This window comes from Girardinichthys multiradiatus, chromosome 2, assembly GCF_021462225.1.
Source record: "Girardinichthys multiradiatus isolate DD_20200921_A chromosome 2, DD_fGirMul_XY1, whole genome shotgun sequence".
NCBI lineage: Eukaryota > Metazoa > Chordata > Actinopteri > Cyprinodontiformes > Goodeidae > Girardinichthys > Girardinichthys multiradiatus.
In genome coordinates, this window is record NC_061795.1 from 13,197,030 (window position 1) to 13,217,904 (window position 20,875).

Here is a 20,875-nt window from a genome sequence, read left to right on the forward strand (position 1 = left end):
AATAATCATACTCCCAACATTGCTCATCTTAATTTACATACAAAAATCACACAGACTCTTGCTTCTTTTTGTCCAACTCCAGTATTTGAAATCTTGGTGTAATATCTGATTCTTCTCTGGGCTGTGACTCATATAATATTCTTTCATTTAAGCAACATTTCTAATCTGTGACATATAGTCTCTTAAATTGAACTGGAAAGAATAATCCATGTATTAGTATCATCGTGTATAGATTACTGTGATGCCCTGTTTACTGGTTTCTATAAATCATCCCTTTCTCGCCTCCAAGCCATACAGAATGCTGCGGCCAGACTTCTCGCAAGCTCCAGCAAGCGATCTTACATTACCCTCATTTCCTACTCTTTACATTTGCTACACAGCAAAAACTAGAGTTCAAAATTCAGGGTTAAACGTTTCAGAGTTAATTTTAACTCATTAAGTGTTGTTTTAACACTTATCGATTTAAATGGTGACCCGTGTTCAAGCTATTTCCCAGAGTTGTTTGCTTCGGTGTTCAATCTACTCTGCTGGGAGTAAAATAAACTCCTCACCCGTCTTCAAAGTCTTGGTTGAGTTCACTCTGAAAACTGCTCCATTTTGTTCTTCTCCTGGTGTTGTACACGGTAAGTGTAACTTCCTAAATCGTCAGCCAAGCCTTGTTACATTGATGTGACTTTTTCTACTAATTAATACTTAACTGAATAGCAGCTGAATGTGTCCATTTTGAAAAAAATCTACACAATGTGCTAGCTAGCTGCCCCTCGTGTGGGTTGCTAGCTAGCAACTGTAGCACTTACAACTGTAACACTGTTGTAGCTGTAACTCTTACAAAAAATGTAATTTATTGGACCATATACTTAGGAAAAATTAAGTTTTGTGTTTTTTTGCCATTTAAAATCACGAGTTTGGCCGTGGGAATGTAAAGGCTCCTGCCTATTAGCCTTCACCGGGACATCAGTGGGACCGCTGAGACCTGTCCCAACCTCCAGACCAGTATTGCACAATGAGGGGAGAACTTGACTTGTGTTGTTTTGCTTTGTCTAGGTTAATTCCATGCCTCAGTACAATGCTGATCCAGGTTAAGTATGATGAGCAGCACAAGTATGTGAAGTTGGATGAGGTTGAAAGGCAGTTTGACTTTCATCAGTTCCATGAGAAAGGTTTGTTGTTATTTGTTTAACCTGTGTGGGGAGAAATGATGGGTATTCTTTTTAAAAATGTAGTTCTCAATACTTCATTTACCAATCAGTGATAAGTTAAAATGGGGAAGCCAATGTATTTTGAGTTTACAATATGTTCTCCAAATGAAACTACTCCATGGAATTACAAAAATTATTACAAAATCTGGCTGATCAGAGAATTAGGTTCTAAATTTTGCCTTGTTACTTTTCCAGTAATTGAAAGATTTTGCCTGCCGCCTGATGCCAAAGTTACATACAAGGATGCAACAGATACTGAAGTTGATGAAGAAATATTTAGTGAACTCGTTAGACAAGGCAATGTGCTGACAGTTTTCTGTAACGATGGTGAGATATTAAAGCAAATTAAATCAAGCATCATAAAGATTTTACAAAAGGATGAAATTGATGTTTACTTTGTTCTCCTTCAGAGTTCTCAGAGTGGTCATTTGCTTCTGAGTCTGACTCGAGCTTCAGCTCAAATTCATCAACAATTCTGATGGATGAGATCCCAAGCAAGAAGCAAAAAGCTGAGAATGTTAATAATGCTGTATCTGCAAAAAAAGTAAGATTTCTGTAAGCCTCTAAACTCTTTAAACCGGTTTTACCATGTGTGGTTAATCTGCATATTAACATGTATTTCCTTTTTTATATTTTCCTCATTTGTTAGCTGGTTGAAGGTGTCCTACAGAGCAAGTCAGGTGGTGAAGAGGTTCTGCAGGAGTATAAAACAACAAAAACCCTAACTGATGCCACAAGATGACAAATGGTGAACATACTGGTGGCTCACGTGATTGATAAACATGGGTAGGTGTTTTATTTACACTTTTTAAGTGCTGCCGTTAGGCACCTCCCTGCTAAAGCAGTCAGAGAGGAGTATGCCTTGGGGATAGATCCATATACCAAAAAAAGGCTATGTAATGTTCTTTATCAATTATGTTCTTGCATTTTGTGACCCAAAACCATGTAATGTTGAATAAAAAAAATATGATTGTTTTTTTTTCTTCTTTCTTTTTAGGAGCACTTTTATGATGCAGCAAGCAGCACAGGATACATTTCATGGCGTCTTAAAACAGTCCAGAGGAAGATTCCAAGAGGATCTCTTGTGCCACCAAGTAGCTCCAGTGACATTTCATCTGGATGCCCAAATACCAAGAGAACAGTGATTATTGACAGACAGCTTGATGGGGATGCCTGCCAGGAGGCCTCATCTCTTTTTAACCACACCACAGACATGTCCCTGATATTTCAGAAGATGAGAGAGACTTTTGAGTATCGTCAGAAACTTATTAAAGATGCCAACGGAAGAACTGATATTCTGACAACGTTGATGAAAGAATCCAACCCCGAGTCCCCAGCCTCTGTTTCCACCAGGGAATGCGTGATGGCAGGATTGAGAAGATCCTAGAAGTACTCCTTCCACCAACCGATAATGTCCTCTGTCAAGGTCAGCAGCCTCCCACCCCCACTATAAACAGTGTTGGCGAAGCACTGCTTCCCCCTCCTGAGGCGCCGGACGGTTTGCCAGAATAGCTTCGAGGCCAAATGGTAGTCCTTCTCCATGGCCTCACCGAACTCCTCCCAGGCCCGAGTTTTTGTCTCTGCCACAGCCCAGGCTGCGGCACGCTTGGCCTCATGGTACCCGTCAGCCGCCTCAGGAGTCCCACAAGCCAGCCACAGCCGATAGGACTTCTTCAGCTTGACAGCATCCCTTACTACCGGTGTCCACCACCGGGTTCGGGAATTGCCGCAGCGACAGGCACCGCAGACCTTACGGCCGCAGCTACGGGCAGCAGCATCAACAATAGATGCGGAGTACATAGTCCACTCGGACTCTATGTCTCCAACATCCTCCGGAATTTGGTCAAAGCTCTCCCGGAGGTGGGAGTTGAATACATCCCTGGCCGAGGGCTCCGCCAGACATTCCCAGCAGACCCTCACTATGCGCTTGGGCCTGCCAAGTCTGTCCTGGCTTTCCTCTTCTCCAGCTGATCCAACTCACCACCAGGTGGTGATCAGTGGACAGCTCAGCCCCTCTCTTCGCCCGAGTGTCCAAAACATGCGGCCGAAGGTCTGATGATACGACAACAAAGTAAATCATTGACCTCCTGCCTAGGGTGTCCTGGTGCCAAGTACACTGATGTACACCCTTATGCTTGAACATGGTGATCATTATGGACAATCCGTGACTAGCAAAGAAATCCAATAACAAAGCACCACTCGGACTCAGATCGGGGAGGCCATTCCTCCCGATCACGCCTCTCCAGGTGTCACTGTCGTTTCCCACGTGGGCGTTGAAGTCCCCCAGCAGAATAATGGAGAACCCGGGAGGGGCACTTTCCAGCATCCCCGACAGGGACACCAAGAAGGCGGGGTACTCCGCACTACCGCTCGGCCCGTAGGCCAAAACGACAGTCAGAGACCTGTCCCCAACCCACCCCACCCCACCGCCTCTCCCCGTGGGCCACTAGTAGAAGAGAGTCCAGCCCCTTTCGAGGGGATGGGTTCCAGAGCCCACGCTGTGCGTGGAGGTGAGCCCGACTATTTTTAGTCAATATCTCTCGACATCCCGCACAAGCTCAGGCTCCTTCACCCCCAGTGAGGTGACATTCCACGTCCCTAGAGCCAGCCTAAGCATCCGGGGATCGGGCTGCTGAGGTCTCCATCTTCGTCCGCCACCCAATCCTCTTTGCACCGGTCCCTCACGGTTCCTCCTGCAGGTGGTGGGCCTACTTTGTGATGGCCTCGCGTCTCTCATTCGGGCTTGGCCAGGCCGGGTCCCGCAAGGAGCAAACCGGCCACCAGGCGCTCTCCGGCGAGTCCCGACCCCAGGCCTGGCTCCAGGGTGGGACCCCAGTTCCGCTGTACCGGGTGACGTCACGTGCCCCGGTGTACTAGTCCTCATGAAGGATTCTTCATTATATGGTTTGAAGAAAAAATCTTCACTTAAGTCATTGAGGTATTTTCATGTTTCTAACAACTATTACTTTGATATAATGCATGATCTTCTTGAGGGTGTTGCTCAGTACGAGATAAAATTGGTTATTGGATATATTACTCAAAACTTCATATCAGAACATGATTTGCTTTCAAGGATTTATAGTTTTGATAATGGGTTTTTAGAAAGGAAAAATCGTCCCATTAAGATTATCTCGAAGTGCTGAAAATGGCATTGGTTTGAATTCTGTCTTCAGACGTTGTGTCTTGTTAAAAACATTCCACTTTTGTTTGGAGACATTATTCCTGCAGGCAACAAAAACTGGTACATGTTAGTGTTACTGGAAATAATGAACATTGTTTTTTCTCCTATCTTCACAATGGGTATGACAATATATTTGAAGCATTTTATTGTTGAGCGCCACAAACTCTTTTAAGTTCTTATATCCACATAGAAAAACTTGATTCCCAAGCATGAAATATGATCCACTATCCATCTTCTATTAGGAAAATAGGTCCGTTGTTACATATGTAGTCTATGAGGTTTGAAGGCAAACACAAAATGTTTAAAGATTATTTTTAAAACTTTAAAAATATTACTAAATCACTTGCTAAAAAGCATCAGATGGCCATAGCTCATCATTGGGAAACAATAACCATCAAACAAAATGGGCACGGGCCTCTCAAATCATTTTCACTTGGAGAGGAATAGTTGGTCAATAATGAAATGCTTCAAATGATCTCGTCAGAAGACGTTTGTTCAACTAGCTGGGTTAGAGTTGATGGCATTGAATAGACCTGGACTTGTTGTTTGTAGTGAAATGCAAGAGGAAATGCCAGTATTTTGTCAGATAAGTAATATACTTTTAGTTGACAATAATTTTATTTTGTTATCTAAACAGCTTTTCACAGAGACCTATGACTATCATTTTCATGCTTTCAGGGTTATTCATAATGAAGAAAGGTGTCTTGTAAAAATCTCTGAGCTTAAATTTTATAAGCCCTTTTATATTCAAAGCTCATATGAAGTTGCTAATGAATGTTTGTACATTGTACCACAATTTTAAATTTTGGAAACACAGCTGCAAAGATAAAGTCTTTATAACTGATTTACTTGTTTTAGATTTTCTATATTATGATAATTATAATTAACCAGAATCATACAGTAACTGTTTTGGAGTAGATAAATGACACTTAAAAGTGTTAAACCAACACTAACTACATAGTTAATTTTTGTTTGGTGGATCAGAGTTAACTTTCTTGCTACAGTGTTGATTTAACTCTGTTTTGTGAGTTAATAAAGGAACTCTGAAACAGTGTTAAAAATATTAACTATTTTGATAATGTTAATTTAAACCCTTAAAAATGTTAAAATCAACTCTGTGGGAGTTAAATCAACACTGGATTTTTTGCTGTGTACCAGTAGATATTAGGGTTCATTTTAAAATTCTCACAATTACATATAGAGCACTACACAGCCAGGCACCAGATTACTTATCTGATCTACTTACAAATATACTTCTATTCGCTATCTTCATTCTGCGGCTCAACATTTTCTAGTTGTTCCATGCACCAGACTAAAGTCTACCTCTACAGCCACGTTTAGTTGACTCTGTGGACTCATTCTGTTGAATATTTATATTTGTGTGTTTTATTTATTGTTTATCTTATTTATTCCATTTAATTGTAACCGTTATTTTATTGGTTTTTGTACAGCGCTTTGTGATGGTTTTGTCTAAGAAAGGCGCAAATAACAAATAAACTTTAATTATTTACTCTACTACTCCTGGTACATATATCGAAGGTACAAGAACACAAAATAGCCCAAGTGTTTCATGACCTGGATCTGACACGCAGCAACAGTCCAGTCACCACCGAATAAAAGGTTTTGACATTGCTTCGTTGTCGGAGGAGAAATAATCTCCCTGGTTCTACAAGACTGAGGTTGGTAATTAAATACATACAAAGACAATAGATAAAGATTGAAAATTGGAAAGAGACAGAAACAAATAAAAGATGTGATGAAGACAGAAAGATGGAGAAATAAGGAAGATGGAGAGTTAAAGAAGATAAAGATAAACACATATAAAGTGTGTGTGCATATATATATATGTATATATCTACAGTACAGTACAAACCAAAACTTTGGACACACCTTCTCATTCAAAGAGTTTTCTTTATGTTCATGACTATGAATATTGTAGCTTTACACTGAAGGCATCAAAACTATGAATTTACACATGTGGTATTATATAGTGAACAAAAAAGTGTGAAACAACTGAAAATATGTCTTATATTCTAGGTTCTTCAAAGTAGTCACCTTTTGCTTTGATTACTGCTCCGCACACTCTTGGCATTCTGTTGATGAGCTTCAAGAGGTAGTCACCTGAAATGGTTTTCACTTCACAAGTATGCCCTGTCAGGTTTAATAAGTAGGATTTCAAGCCTTATAAATGGGATTGTGACCATCAGTTGTGTTGTGCAAGAGGTGGATACAGTACACAGCTGACAGTCCTACTGAATAGACTGTTAGAATTTGTATTATGGCAAGAAAAAAGCAGCTAAGTAAAGAAAAATGAGTGGCCATCATTACTTTAAGAAATGAAGGTCAGTCAGTCCGAACAATTGGGAAAACTTTGAAAGTGTCCCTAAATGCAGTCGCAAAAACCATCAAGCCCCTACAAAGAAACTGGCTCAAATGAGGACCGCCCCAGGAAAGGAAGACCAAGAGTCACCACTGCTGCGGACGACAAGTTCATCCAAGTCACCAGCCTCAGAAATTGCAGGTTAACAGCAGCTCATATTAGAGAACAGGTCAATGCCACACAGTGTTCTAGCAGCAGACACATCTCTAGAACAACTGTTAAGAGGAGACTATGTGAATCAGGCCTTCATGGTAAAATAGCTGACCTGAACCCAATCAAGATGGTTTGGGGTGAGCTGGACCGCAGAGTGAAGGCAAAAGGGCCAACAAGTGCTAGGCATCTCTGGGAACTCCTTCAAGACTGTTGGAAAACAATTTCAGGTGACTACCTCTTGAAGCTCATCAACAGAATGCCAAGAGTGTGGGGAGCAGTAATCAAAGCAAAAGGTGGCTACTTTGAAGAACCTAGCCTGTCATTTTAGTGTGGGAGGTTACATGGCTAAACTGGACCAGCCTGGTAGCCAGTCTTCATTATGGGTGACATACCAGAGTTCAAAAGACAAATTGTTGGTGCATGTCTTGCTGGCGCATCTGTGACCAACCGACCTGTCCGTCGGGAGCTCCACAGGGTCAATATACACGGCCGGGATGCTATAGCCAAACTTTTGGGCACTCATGCCAATGCCAAACGTCGGATTCAATGGTGCAAGGAGCGCAAATCTTAGGCTGTGGACAATGTGAAACATGTATTGTTCTCTGATGAGTCCACCTTTACTGTTTTCCCCACATCCGGGAGAGTTACGGTGTGGAGAAGCCCCAAAGAAGCGTACCACCCAGACTGTTGCATGCCCAGAGTGAAGCATGGGGGTGGATCAGTGATGGTTTGGGCTGCCATATCATGGCATTCCCTTGGCCCAATACTTGAGCTGGATGGGCGCATCACTGCCAAGAACTACCGAAACCATTCTTGAGGACCATGTGCATCCAATGGTTCAAACATTGTATCCTGAAGGCGGTGCCATGTATCAGGATGACAATGCACCAATACACACAGCAAGACTGGTGAAAGATTGGTTTGATGAACATGAAGTGAAGTTGAACATCTCCCATGGCCTGCACAGTCACCAGATCTAGGTGAGTCAGGAAAGGAGAAAGGAGGCCCAACACCATACTAATACATTATTGTGGTCTAAAACCACATGTTTCAGTTTCATTGTCCAACCCCTGTATATATATATATAAAACATTGCGTGGCGGTCGGGGACAATGCCTCTGGACGGGCAGACCGGGATGGCAGTCCGCCTTCATAAGAAGGTTCACCGGAGCATGTGTTCTAACTATAGGGGGATCACACTCAGCCTTCCTGGTAAGGCTTATTCCAGGGTATTGGAGAGAAGAATTCGGCTGATAGTTGAACCTCGGCTTCAGGAGGAGCAGTGTAGTTTTCGTCCTGGTCGTGGAACACTGGACCACTTCTATACCCTCTGCAGGGTACTCAAGGTTTCATGGGAGTTTGCCCAAACGGTCCACATGTCTTTTGTGGACCTGGAGAAGGCATTTGATTGTGTCCTTCATGGTTCTCTGTAAGGGGTGCTCCAGGAGTACGGCATCGGCTGCCCTTTTCCGGCACTACATCGGACCTGTTCTTGGTGCATGTTGGACTCCGGCAGGGCTGCCCTTTGTCACCAGTCCTGTTCATAACTTTTAAGGACGGGATTTCTAGGTATAGCCAAGGGCCGGAGGGGGTTTGAGGGCCAGTGAATTTCGTATCCTCTTTTTGCTGATGACGTGGTCCTGAAGCAGCTGGGATGGAGGATAAGCTCCTCCAAGTCCGAGGCCATGGTTCTCGGCCGGAAAAAGGTGGCTAGTCCACTTCAGGTTGGAGGGAAGTTCCTGCCTCAAGTGGAGGAGTTCAAGTAACTTGGGGTCTTGTTCACGAGTGAGGGGAGAATGGTCCGCTGTGGTGAAGAAAGAGCTGAGCCGAAAAGAGAAGCTCTCAATTTACCGGTCGGTCTACGTTCCTACCCTCTTCTAAGGCCATGAACTATGAGTCCCAGATGCAAGTGGCTGAAATAAGCTTCCTCCGGAGGGTGGCCGGGCAGATAAGGTGAGGAGTTTGGCCATCTGGGAAGAAGACTAGAGCCGCTGCTCCTCCACATCGAAAGGAACCAGTTGAGGTGGCTCGGGCATCTATACCGGATGCCTCATGAACGCCTTCCTCGGGAAGTGTTCCAGGCACGTCCCACCGGGAGGAGGTCCAGGGTACGGGCCAGGACTCGCTGGAGAGACCATGTCTCTCGGCTGGCCTGGGAAAGCCTTGCGCTCCCCCCGGAAGAGCTGGAGGAGGTATCTAGGGAGAGGGACGTCTGGGGGTGTGCTGAGTCTGCTGGCCCGTGACCCGGTCCCGGATGAAAGACAAGGAGTAGATCTATATATAGATCGACATACATATATATATATATATATATATATATATATATATATATATATATATATATATATATATATACATATATATATGTATATATATATATATATACATACATACATACATACATATATACATACATACATACATATATACATACATACACATACATATACATATATACATACATACATATATATATGTGTGTGTGTGTGTGTGTGTATGTATGTATGTATGTATGTGTTTATACACTGCTCAAAAAAATAAAGGGAACACTTAAACAACACAATATAACTCCAAGTAAATCAAACTTCTGTGAAATCAAACTGTCCACTTAGGAAGCAACACTGATTGACAATCAATTCCACATGCTGTTGTGCAAATGGAATAGACAACAGGGGGAAATCTTTGGCGATTAGCAAGACACTCAATAAAGGAGTGGTTCTGCAAGTGGGGACCACAGACCACTTCTCAGTACCTATGCTTTCTGGCTGTTTTGGTCACTTTTGAATGTTGGTGGTGCTTTCACACTCGTGGTAGCATGAGTCGGGCTCTACAACCCACACAAGTGGCTCTCATATATATATATATATATATATATATATATATATATATATATATATTGCCTTGCAGCAAGAAGGTCCTGGGTTCGATTCCCGACCGGGGGTCTTTCTGCATGGAGTTTGCATGTTCTCCCCGTGCATGCGTGGGTTCTCACCGGGTACTCCGGCTTCCTCCCACAGTCCAAAGACATGCCTGTTAGGTTAATTGGTAACTCTAAATTGCCCTTAGGTGTATGAATGAGTGTGTGCATGGTTGTTTGTGTGTTGCCCTGCAATGGAATGGCGACTTGTCCAGGGTGTACCCTGCCTCTCGCCCATAGACTGCTGGAGATAGGCACCAGCTCCCCCGCGACCCACTATGGAATAAGCGGTAGAAAATGACTGATGACTAAATATATATATATATATATATATATATATATATATAATTTTGCGGGGACATGAATTTAAGACTGTCGGCTATACACAAAAAGTAAAAAAAACATGAATATTACTGCTGACACCCCTAGTTGAAAAGTTATGAAAACCACCTACTTGGTTTCTGACAACATGCTAGTAGCATGCAGCTCTTGATCCGTGCAAGATTCAGAGAGTATAGTCACCTCAGGTTGACAGTTCTTAAGCTCAGCCTTCTGACCCATCTGCAAGGGAAACAAGTCAAACAAACTTACCTCTTCTAAGAGTATGAGCTTTGAGTGAGTGTAATTTAACACATCAGTTTATGTCACTGACAACTTGAAATAAACAGCACTTTCAAAACCAAACCTTTAAAAATGTAAAAACAAAGAGGGATAAAAAGGAAATATATAACCAAGTGGCAAAGTGGGTAAAACAAAACTGACAAAAACTGTAAAAAAAAAAAAAAGAAAAACTTCATTAAATCAAGATGTCAGGCTTTACCCTGAGTACACTTCCATTAAGTTTATTTTAATATATCTGAGTTGGAACATTTACAATGCTGCTGCAAGAATTTTTACTGGAACAAAGAGAAAAGTCCATACTTCAAGTTTGGGCTTCCCTAAAGTCATTGCCAGTTTTAAATGTAATTAGGAAAAAAAAGCTTAAGATTTAAAGCCCTACCTGGTCAAGCTTTTTTAGCACCAATGTGACCTACTGAAACTTTATTCTTCAACTTTTAGATGATCAAGTTAGAGGTAGATGGTCCACGCACTACTTTAACAAGTGATTGGAATCTACCTTTTAAATCAGTTGCACCAAGATCTTGAAAACCACTCAGCTATCAGTTGGCTGCATAAACTAATGATTAGCTCAAGAACAATGAAAGTCTTCATTTAGACTTTTTTCATTAAAGCTTCCTGCAGTTCCTTGTAAATCAGTTTTAATAAGTTTTAGTGTTTAGTATTCCCTATTGTTTTTAAGATCGATTTTATTCCATTCAATTTTTCTCCTTTGTGGTTTTACCTATACATATCAGATAATTAAACTTAACTTTTTTGCATATCAGAAACAGGTGTTTATTAGCCTTGAAGGTATCTCATAATAAACATTTTAAATACTTAATGTCACCAAGAATAGTAGTAAAAAATCCTGATTGAGAAACATTTAGGACTCTTTTAAATGTATGATGATATAGAAGGTATGATCAGGCCTAAAATTAGGACTGGTTAGGATTTTTGTTTTAAACATTTATTGTAAAAGAAGGCACGTAAAAAGGAGAGAAGACCAATCTATCCCTACATAGGGCATTGCACATATACCCATGTGCTGTGTAAGGAGAGTAATTCTAACTTTTGGTATTTCAACATTTAACAAAACAACTAAGATTTTTCAATTTTACAAGTTACCTTCAGAAACAGGAGTTCTACTGTAATAAAATAACAGCGTACCAAAAATACCAAAACACTTTTTGAATATAGTTTGTAAAATTGTACTAACTGTACATAAATCATTCACCTTTTAAGGCAAGACACAAGGTTGCCCCCACAATTCACCGGTATCTGATTTTGTTATCAACTCCTGGCAATATTCCCTAATGCTGAGGACATTCAGGCTATTTAGAGAAGTCAAACTGAACATAATAAGCAAGTGATTTGTTTATTTTGAGTTCCCACATTTCTTTGGTGTCTAAACAGAATAAACCCAAACAAAGTGTGCTTCCTATAGTCTTATTTCAACATGGAATGTTGATTTTAAAATTTAGGGCAGAGTACTCTTCCCACAGGTTTGAAAAAGTTTTGCCAATGATTATTATAGATAATTAGTCCAGCTTCTTAAACATTAATTCCAATATCCTGTTCACCTTCTGGTTCGGACTCAGAAAGGTCACATTGTTCAACTTTTCCTTTGTTTCAATATGTATCAATTTGTGTTTTGAAGTCTGTGTTATTCTCTTCAGCCTCAACACATTTCAGCTTCAGCGGTAGACATAAAGGCTTTAGAATCAGTATCATGATTTATAAAAAGTAACCTGTCCGGCACAGTGTTCGGTAAAGCCAGGTGGCCACCTCAAAGCTTGCATTTTAATGTTGATCCTCTCTGTTAAAATACTTGGGAGTTTTGCGGTGAAGTTCATGAAAGAACTTTGTTTTTTTGTTTGGCGCAGTTGATAGCAGCAGCAAGAAGGTCCTGGGTACAACTCCCGGCCAGGGGTCTTTCTGCATGGAGTTTGCTTGTTCTCCTTGTGCATGCGTGGGTTCTCTCTGGGTACTCCGGCTTCCTCCCACATTCCAAAGACATGCCTGTTAGGTTAATTGGTTTCTCTAAATTGACCTTAGGTGTGTGAATGAGTGTGTGCATGGTTGTGTGTTGCCCTGCGATGGACTGGTGACCTGTCCAGGGTGTACCCCACCTCCTGCCCATAGACTGCTCGAGATAGGCACCAGCTTCTCCACGACCCACTATGGAAGAAGCGGTATAGACAGAGGCAACTGTGGTTCAGTAGGAAGAGTAGTCGTCTTGCAATCTGAAGGTTGTGGGTTTGATTTCAGCTTCTTCCTGCCATATGTCGATGTGCCCCTGGGCAAGGCACTTAACCTCAGGTTGCCTACCGATCTGTGCATCGGTGTATGAATGTGTGAGCGTTAGTGAGTGCGATTGGGTGAATGTGGCTCTAGTGTAAAGCGCTTTGAGTGGTCTGTATGACTGGAAAGGCGCTATATAAGTTCAGTCCATTTACCATTTACAATAACTGACTGATTGACCTTTAGGCATACTTACAAAATTTTGCTTTATTATCCAGATGTGTTTTAAATATAATTGTACAGCTAGTTAAGGATTACTAATAGCTTTATAAATTCCTAATTAAAACAAATAATGGGGATTTTTACGTAAACTGAGACTGACCCAAAGAACCCTTAATATAAAAAGGCACTCACGTTTGACAGCACCAATTGATTGCCTGTGCCAGGATTCAAAAACTTCAAGAACCTGCACAAGAGAAAGGTTTACTGTACTTACCAACCAGTCAGAAAAGAATCTGTTATGTTCAACCATGTGCATGTGCTAGGACTGGCTAGTGCTGATACCAGAGAAAAGTCTGATTCCTCTGATGAGTCAGTGAAACATAGAGGTCAATTTATATAAATGTAGTCATTTTGAAAATGTAATTCTCTTATTACAGACTTAGTTTGTTAACAAACTCATGAACTAAGAGAACCCAAGGCTGGCAGAACGTCTTGTAAACATAATCATGAAATGTTCCATCGAGATCCATAACAAAGGAAATATTTGTCTCCAAAATTAAAGACACATACACACACACACCCCTTATAACACATCTGAATAGGAACAGGTAACCTAAAGGTAGACAAACACGCCTGGTCCATCATTTTGTCATGCTCACTTTCTATGTCTATCATCCTAGCTGAGATCTTTTAATACACTTTTCACTGCATAAAATGCATCCAATCAATTTACACTGAGCTAATTATCTTACCTCTCTGCTCCAGAAACGTTTGGGCCATACTTAGATTGGTTTTTAAAAGAAGTTAGTTCTTTTGTGGCCTCTGACCTGCTGCCTTCTTCACAAGTAACCAGTTCAAGGAGTCGGCTCTAAAAGGGTTAGAAGTCAGAGATCTAAAATCAGTTTTATCAAATTGTAGCATTTAGCAGCACATTACTGCCGACTTGATCAAACAAGAGCCTCATATGACCACTATTCTTAATTTTAGTCAGCTCATTTCACGGCAGTGCCATCTACTTCCACAAGCTGGATTAGAGAGCTCATACTTTTCCCTTCACTAGAACGAAAGATCAGGGCAACTAAAGGGCAGAACATAGTCCGGCATACTGTGAGCAGTGCAGACTCCGTGCGAACAGTCTGTGGATGTTTGAGGTTTCATATTCGAGCATACCAATTTCCCACATTTGTGGTGACAAAATCCAACATTTCCCACAATTTCTGTCAAGGCATCAATGGGTGGGCAGGCAAAGCTAATACAGGTCCTTCTCAAAAAATTAGCATATTGTGATAAAGTTCATTATTTTCTATAATGTAATGATGAAAATTTAATATTCATATATTTTAGATTCATTGCACGCTAACTGAAATATTTCAGGTCTTTTATTGCCTTAATACGGATGATTGTGGCATACAGCTCATGAAAACCCAAAATTCCTATCTCACAAAATTAGCATATTTCATCCGACCAATAAAAGAAAAGTGTTTTTAATACAAAAAACGTCAACCTTCAAATAATCATGTACAGTTATGCACTCAATACTTGGTCGGGAATCCTTTTGCAGAAATGACTGCTTCAATGCGGCGTGGCATGGAGGCAATCAGCCTGTGGCACTGCTGAGGTCTTATGGAGGCCCAGGATGCTTCGATGGTTTTGGCACTGTGAGCAGGTGCCAGGTCGTGCGGAAAAATGAAATCTTCATCTTCATAAAGCTTTTCAGCAGATGGAAGCATGAAGTGCTCCAAAATCTCCTGATAGCTAGCTGCATTGACCCTGCCCTTGATAAAACACAGTGGACCAACACCAGCAGCTGACACGGCACCCCAGACCATCACTGACTGTGGGTACTTGATACTGGACTTCTGGCATTTTGGCATTTCCTTCTCCCCAGTCTTCCTCCAGACTCTGGCACCTTGATTTCCGAATGACATGCAGAATTTGCTTTCATCCGAAAAAAGTACTTTGGACCACTGAGCAACAGTCCAGTGCTGCTTCTCTGTAGCCCAGGTCAGGCGCTTCTGCCGCTGTTTCTGGTTCAAAAGTGGCTTGACCTGGGGAATGCGGCACCTGTAGCCCATTTCCTGCACACGCCTGTGCACGGTGGCTCTGGATGTTTCTACTCCAGACTCAGTCCACTGCTTCCGCAGGTCCCCTAAGGTCTGGAATCGGCCCTTCTCCACAATCTTCCTCAGGGTCCGGTCACCTCTTCTTGTTGTGCAGCGTTTTCTGCCACACTTTTTCCTTCCCACAGACTTCCCACTGAGGTGCCTTGATACAGCACTCTGGGAACAGCCTATTCGTTCAGAAATTTCTTTCTGTGTCTTACCCTCTTGCTTGAGGGTGTCAATAGTGGCCTTCTGGACAGCAGTCAGGTCGGCAGTCTTACCCATGATTGGGGTTTTGAGTGATGAACCAGGCTGGGAGTTTTAAAGGCCTCAGGAATCTTTTGCAGGTGTTTAAAGTTAACCCGTTGATTCAGATGATTAGGTTCATAGCTCGTTTAGAGACCCTTTTAATGATATGCTAATTTTGTGAGATAGGAATTTTGGGTTTTCGTGAGCTGTATGCCAAAATCATCCGTATTAAGACAATAAAAGACCTGAAATATTTCAGTTAGTGTGCAATGAATCTAAAATATATGAATGTTAAATTTTCATCATGACATTATGGAAAATAATGAACTTTATCACAATATGCTAATATTTTGAGAAGGACCTGTATAAGACCGGGACAGAGGGAAGGTCAGCTCTGATTATTCTCTCTGCAGTCCTGATTATTCGTTGCAGTCTGACCTGTCCTGTTTGGTGGATGAGCCAAACCACACTGAGATGGATGAAGACAGGACAGACTGAATGATGGCAGTGTAGAAGATGACCAGCAGCTCCTGTGGAAGGTTGAACTTCTTGAGTTGCCTCAAGAAGTACAGTCTCTGCTGGGCCTTTTTCCAAACGTTGTCTATGTGTGAAGACCATCTCAGGTCCTCAGAGATGGTGGTTCCTAGGAACCTGAAGTGGTCCACAGCTGACACAGTGTTGTTGAGGATGGTGAGGGGGGTGTATGGGGGTGGTGTTCTCCGACAGTCCACCACCATTTCCTCAGTCTTGAGTGGGTTGAGTTTCAGGAAGTTCTGACAACACCAGTGTACCAGCCGATCCACCTCCTGTCTGTATGCAGACTCATCACCGTCCTGGATCAGACCAATGACAATGGTGTCGTCTGCAAACTTCAGGAGTTTCACGGACGTGTCCAATGAGGTGCAGTCATTTGTGTACAGGGAGAAGAGGAGTGGGGATAGAACACACCCCTGGGGGGCACCAGTACTTATTGATCTGGTCCGGGAGAAGATGGTCCCCAGTCTCACCTGCTGCTGTCGGTCCATCAGGAATCTGTTGATCCACTGACAGGTGGAGGCTGGGACGTTGAGCTGGGTGAGCTTCTGGTGGAGGATGTCTGGTATGATGGTGTTGAAGGCCGAGCTGAAGTCTACAAACAGGATCCTGGCGTACGTCCCTGGACGTTGAGGTGTTGCAGGATGAAGTGGAGACCTACAGGGGTTGGACAAGGAAACTGAAACACCTGTCATTTTAGTGTGGGTGGTTTCATGGCTAAATCGGACCAGCCTGGTAGCCAGTCTTCATTGATTGCACATTGCACCAGTAAGAGCAGAGTGTGAAGGTTCAATTAGCAGGGTAAGAGCACAGTTTTGCTCAAAATATTGAAATGCACACAACATTATGGGTGACATACCAGAGTTCAAAAGAGGACAAATTGTTGGTGCACGTCTTGCTGGCGCATCTGTGACCAAGACAGCAAGTCTTTGTGATGTACCAAGAGCCACGGTATCTAGGGTAATGTCAGCATACCACCAAGAAGGACAAACCACATCCAACAGGATTAACAGTGGACGCAAGAGGAAGCTGTCTGAAAGGGATGTTCGGGTGCTAATCCGGATTGTATCAAAAAAACATAAAACCACGGCTGCCCAAATCACGGCGGAATTAAATGTGCACCTTAACTCTCCTGTTTCCACCAGAACTGTCCGTCAGGAGCTCCACAGGGTCAATGTACACGGCCGAGCTGCTATAGCCAAACCTTTGGTCACTCATGCCAATGCCAAACGTCGGTTTCAATGGTGCAAGGAGCGCAAATCTTGGGCTATGGACAATGTGAAACATGTATTGTTCTCTAATGAGTCCACCTTTACTGTTTTCCCCACATCTGGGAGAGTTACGGTGTGGAGAAGCCCCAAAGAAGCGTACCACCCAGACTGTTGCATGCCCAGAGTGAAGCATGGGGGTGGATCAGTGATGGTTTGGGCTGCCACATCATGCCATTCCCGTGGCCCAATACTTGTGCTAGATGGGCGCGTCTGCCAAGGACTACCGAACCATTCTTGAGGACCATGTGCATCCAATGGTTCAAACATTGTATCCTGAAGGCGGTGCCATGTATCAGGATGACAATGCACCAATACACACAGCAAGACTGGTGAAAGATTGGTTTGATGAACATGAAGTGAAGTTGAACATCTCCCATGGCCTGCACAGTCACCAGATCTAGGTGAGTCAGGAAATGTTTTCCTCCACCAGTATCACGTAGTGACCTGGCCACTATCCTGCAAGAAGAATGGCTTAAAATCCATCTGACCACTGTGCAGGACTTGTATATGTCATTCCCAAGACGAATTGACGCTGTATTGGCCGCAAAAGGAGGCCCTACACCATACTAATAAATGATTGTTGTCTAAAACCAGGTGTTTCAGTTTCATTGTCCAACCCCTGTATGTTGACAGCGTCATCTGTCCACGTGTTTGCTCGGTAAGCAAACTGCAGGGGGTCCAGCAGGGGGCCTGTGATGTCTTTCAGGTGCTTCAACACCCGCCGCTCAAAGGATTTCATGACCACAGACGTCAGGGCTACAAGTCTGTAGTCATTTAACCCTAGGATGGTGGGTTTCTTGTTCACCGGGATGATGGTGGATCGTTTGAAGCAGGAGGGGACCTCACACTTCTCCAGAGATTTGTTGAAGATCCGGGTGAAGATCGGAGCAAGTTGATTTGCACAGGCTTTCAGGCATGATGGGGAGACGTTATCAGGTCCTCCAGCTTTCTTTGTTTTCATGCGCTGAAAGAGCCTATTTACATCTTCCTCAGAGATCTACACTGCAGGCAGAGGATCTGAAGGTAGGGGGTTGGTTGCTTTATGTGAAGAATTTGTTCCTGAATGGGATGTGGATGAGATGGATTGAGGAGTGAACGGCTTCCTGTCATGTCTGCAGTAGAAGCCATTCAGACGGTTAGCCAGGCGTGGATTCTGTTCAGGATGGGGTGGGGGGCTCCTATAGGCAGTCAGGTTTCTCAGACCAGTCCATACAGCCGAAGTATCACCAGTGGAAAGGCTGTTCTTCAGCTTCTCACTGTAGCTTTTCTTGGCTGCTTTGATCTCCTGTGTTTGTTCCTGGCTTGCCTGTACCGCGCCCAATCTCCACTGCTGTGAGCTTCTTCCTTATCCCTGCGCAGATTCCTGAGGTGTGGAGTAAACCATGGCTTGTTGTTCCCAAAGGTGCAGACGGTCTTGGTCTGCACACACATGTCCTCACAGAAACTGATGTATGATGTCACCACATCAGTTGGTTTAAGTCAGTGGCTGAAGTTTCAAAAACAGTCCGGTCTGTGCATTCAAAGCAGGCCTGTAGCATCTGCTTTGATTCCTCAGTCCATTTCTTAACAGTGTGAACCGCGGGTTTGGAAGCTCTTAGTCTCTGCCTGTAGGTTGGAATGAGATGGATAAGACAATGATCCGAAAAACCCAGAGCAGCCCTAGTAACAGCTTGATGAGTCCTTTAAAGCTGTGTAACAATGGTCCAGTGTTTTTGTCTCTGGTGGGGCACTTAATATACTGTCTGTATTTGGGGAGTTCATTGGAGAGGTTGGAACTGTTACAATCTCCCAGTATTATGATGAAAAAGTCAGTGTATTTTTTCTCCACATCTGTAATCAGCTCAGCAAGATGTTTTTCAGCGGCAGAAGTGCAGCCATGCGGTGGCAAATATGAGCCAATTATTATAAACAAGGAAAACTCTCGGTGAATAAAACGGTTTACAGTTTATGGAAAATGACTCCAGATCAGGACTACATGTTTCCCCAGCATTTTATGTCTCTGCACCAACCTTCATTTATATAAAAGCAGATTCCGCCTTCTCGCTTCTTCCCCTATAGCTCCGCGTTGCGATCCGTTCTGCACAGCTGGAAGCCCGGCATCAGCAGTGTTCGGTCCAGCATGTTTTCACTCAGCCATGTTTCGGTAAAGCAGAGAACCGCTGATCCGCGGAGGTCCGTGTTTTTACAGGTGAGAAGAAGCAGCTCGTCCATCTTGTTACTTAGAGAGCGGACATTTGCCAGATGGATTGAAAGCAGTGGTGTGCAAAGTCCTCTTTGACGGAGCTTTACCAGCATGATTTCCCCTCCGAAGCTTTCGCCGCAGTATCCAATAGAGTGCCGTGGCTCCGCTCGCCAGAAGCTCAGTAAAGCTCGGATCGATGAATGATGGTGAAAAAATCCCAAGAGAGGACTCTCTGATGTTGAGAAGTTCCTCTATGCTGAATGAAACCACAGTACTGTGGCTCGAAAAACATAATAACAAAATACACAAAGAAAGAGAGCGAAGCTCCGAGGCTGCCATCGTCGGCGCCATCTCGTTCTAGGGATGAAGACACTGCCCATACTCCTGACCAGTTCCTGGAACAGTTTGTTACATATAAAACAGTTCGATGTGGAGATTTTTTCCCACAGAATAGTTTATTGGGTGACACCTCATACACAGACATAAAAATTGAGCTTTGCGGGGATATGTCCGCTATGCATTTTCTTTGAGTCTGCGTGGACTCCACGCTTTCGTCCTCAAGTACGCTTGACTAGGTTCTGCCCATTAGTGATTTGTTCTATAGTGTCTTTGAACATAGTTGGGATGCAAACAATTATTTAAGAATATGTATAATCATCTCTCGTTTTGTATGACATCCCTTAAGGCTTTGTATAGAGTATGTGCTAGAGGTGGTGGTGTCAGGAGTTTGAGGTGTTCGAACAGTGTTGTCTGTTGTGATCAAAATTTATGTGTGATGGAAACATTTCGAATAAAAATAAAACTATCTAGCTAACTTAGTATATGTTGAAACATTAAAGTAAGAATGTGTGCAGAGCTGCAGACCTGAGGCAGCCAATCCCCTACTTCTGAAGTATCAGGACTTTCTGATGACCCTAAGTATAAAGACAGATCAGAGTCAAAAATCACTGGCATACAAAACATTTTACTCAAAAATTATCATTAAAACAGGGATACTTTAAAGGTTTAGTTTGAATTGTTTGCAGTTAGTTTCTGTCAAGTTTTTGTTAAAAAGCTCCAGGCATTTGAAAGCCCAGGGCACGATGCAATTCTAATTTACCCAGATAATTTCATTTAACCGGGGCTTTACTTTCACAGGAAATGGTCATGGTCTGGAGAAGGTCTTTCCAAATTTCTCCAGGACTGTTCAAGGTGCGGGGATGTGTGCAGCGAGGCACGGCACCACCAGGTACAGTAATTGAGCAGGTAAATGTATCTGTGTAATGTATTGTTTTCATATCATTCGTTTGTCGCAAAAAGTAGTTTTAAGATTTTTTTAAACGAAAAAGTTGACCTCAAACCTCCATTTGTGCAGTCAGTTCATCAAGAAAGAGCCTACTTTGAAATGCGGTTTAGGAGTATTTGCCGCAGTGGACTTCCACTTAAAGGCCGGTCTGGCTGCTAAGCTAAGCTAAGCTAAACTAACTGGGCAGTTGACTGGGACTTCCTCACTAACCGCTCCCTGACCTTCGAGGTCAGATTTCGAACAAATTTTCAATAGTCAAGTCAAGCTATCAATTCCCTGTACTTCTGGATTATTCTGTAGTAATCTGAGTTTATCCAATGATAAAAGAAAAATGAGGGTACTTCCAGTTTGTAGATGAG

At 42.8% G+C, this 20,875-nt stretch overlaps 1 protein-coding gene across 4 annotated transcripts in view; it reads right to left on the reverse strand.

Annotated features, from left to right (window-relative positions):
- The window catches only part of tdrd12 (tudor domain containing 12), a 140,802-nt gene that overhangs the window by 90,264 nt on the left and 29,663 nt on the right, over positions 1–20,875 (reverse strand). For 3 of the 4 annotated variants that reach the window (XM_047383589.1, XM_047383569.1, XM_047383601.1), the window contains exons 10-13: positions 20,096–20,145; positions 13,646–13,761; positions 13,086–13,137; positions 10,285–10,391 (exon numbers count right to left, since the gene is read on the reverse strand). In XM_047383589.1, coding sequence (XP_047239545.1) covers positions 10,285–10,391; positions 13,086–13,137; positions 13,646–13,761; positions 20,096–20,145 — 325 coding nt within the window. The remainder of the gene's footprint in view (positions 1–10,284; positions 10,392–13,085; positions 13,138–13,645; positions 13,762–20,095; positions 20,146–20,875) is intronic. The other variant, XM_047383579.1, reaches the window with a different exon arrangement.